Source organism: Temnothorax curvispinosus, unplaced genomic scaffold (assembly GCF_003070985.1).
Source record: "Temnothorax curvispinosus isolate PA1 unplaced genomic scaffold, ASM307098v1 QBEX01014386.1, whole genome shotgun sequence".
In the NCBI taxonomy this organism is placed as follows: domain Eukaryota; kingdom Metazoa; phylum Arthropoda; class Insecta; order Hymenoptera; family Formicidae; genus Temnothorax; species Temnothorax curvispinosus.
In genome coordinates, this window is record NW_020224166.1 from 1 (window position 1) to 1,082 (window position 1,082).

At 34.3% G+C, this 1,082-nt stretch overlaps 1 protein-coding gene across 1 annotated transcript; it reads right to left on the reverse strand.

The window, feature by feature from the left end:
• Nucleotides 1-532: 532 nt before the first annotated feature.
• Nucleotides 533-1,082, reverse strand: LOC112464642 (polyubiquitin; the record flags this gene model as incomplete). Its single annotated transcript, XM_025031770.1, has 1 exon — nucleotides 533-1,082. A coding segment is annotated over one exon (390 nt), but the record flags the coding sequence as incomplete, so codon positions are not given.

Consider the following 1,082-nt stretch of genomic DNA (forward strand, 5'->3'; position numbering starts at 1 on the left):
ATTTGTCAGAGGAAAACAATCAAGAAAAGACCTAGTGGCGCCATCAATTAATAATAAAGAAAAGTTTCTATCAAAATGTCTGGCCATTACTAACAATATCTTCAAGCGGTATATTATAGTTCAAGCGTATAGTTCGATCTTAATTTATCCAAAATCATATCACGTATATAAATTAAAACATCGATATTTATTTCAAAACGTAGAATAAACAATCAACCATTCATCGTGATAAAAACAAGATATAAAAGTGTTACACTACTTTGAAATAATTAGTTATTTACTCGTTCATGTTCTTTCATTGAAGCATTAAAAAACATACAGCTTATGTAAAAAAAAAACTCACTAGAAAAAATATACATTAGATATCATTAAACATTTGCACAAAGTTCAATTTGTATAAATATTATGAAGCAAATTTAATAAACTTTAATTTTTTCATTTTATTTATTAAATAATTGGGATATCTGTAACATTTTCTCATTCAAGGGGATCAGTATTAGGATAAGAAGGTTCTAAGAGATGAGACATTTTATTACAGTATGCAAAATTAAATTCCTTTATTCATCAAAACTCGGTACGCAAGATTTCCATGTGCGAATAAATAAAATTAAAAACTCCTGTAATAGAATTTATTATAAAAAAATAATTAAATGGTCTAATACAACGCGAATGCAGAAATCACAATTGCAGAATCAGACATCTCCGCCCCTAAGTCGAAGTACAAGGTGAAGTGTCGATTCTTTCTGGATATTGTAATCGGACAAAGTCCGTCCGTCCTCGAGTTGCTTGCCCGCGAAAATTAACCTTTGTTGATCGGGAGGAATGCCCTCTTTGTCTTGAATCTTAGCCTTTACGTTCTCGATCGTGTCCGAAGCCTCGACCTCCAGTGTGATTGTTTTACCGGTGAGAGTTTTGACGAAAATCTGCATACCGCCGCGCAGCCTCAAGACCAAATGCAGGGTGGATTCTTTTTGAATGTTATAATCTGAAAGCGTGCGGCCGTCCTCGAGTTGCTTTCCGGCGAAGATCAACCTCTGCTGATCGGGAGGGATTCCTTCCTTGTCCTGAATTTTGGCCTTGAC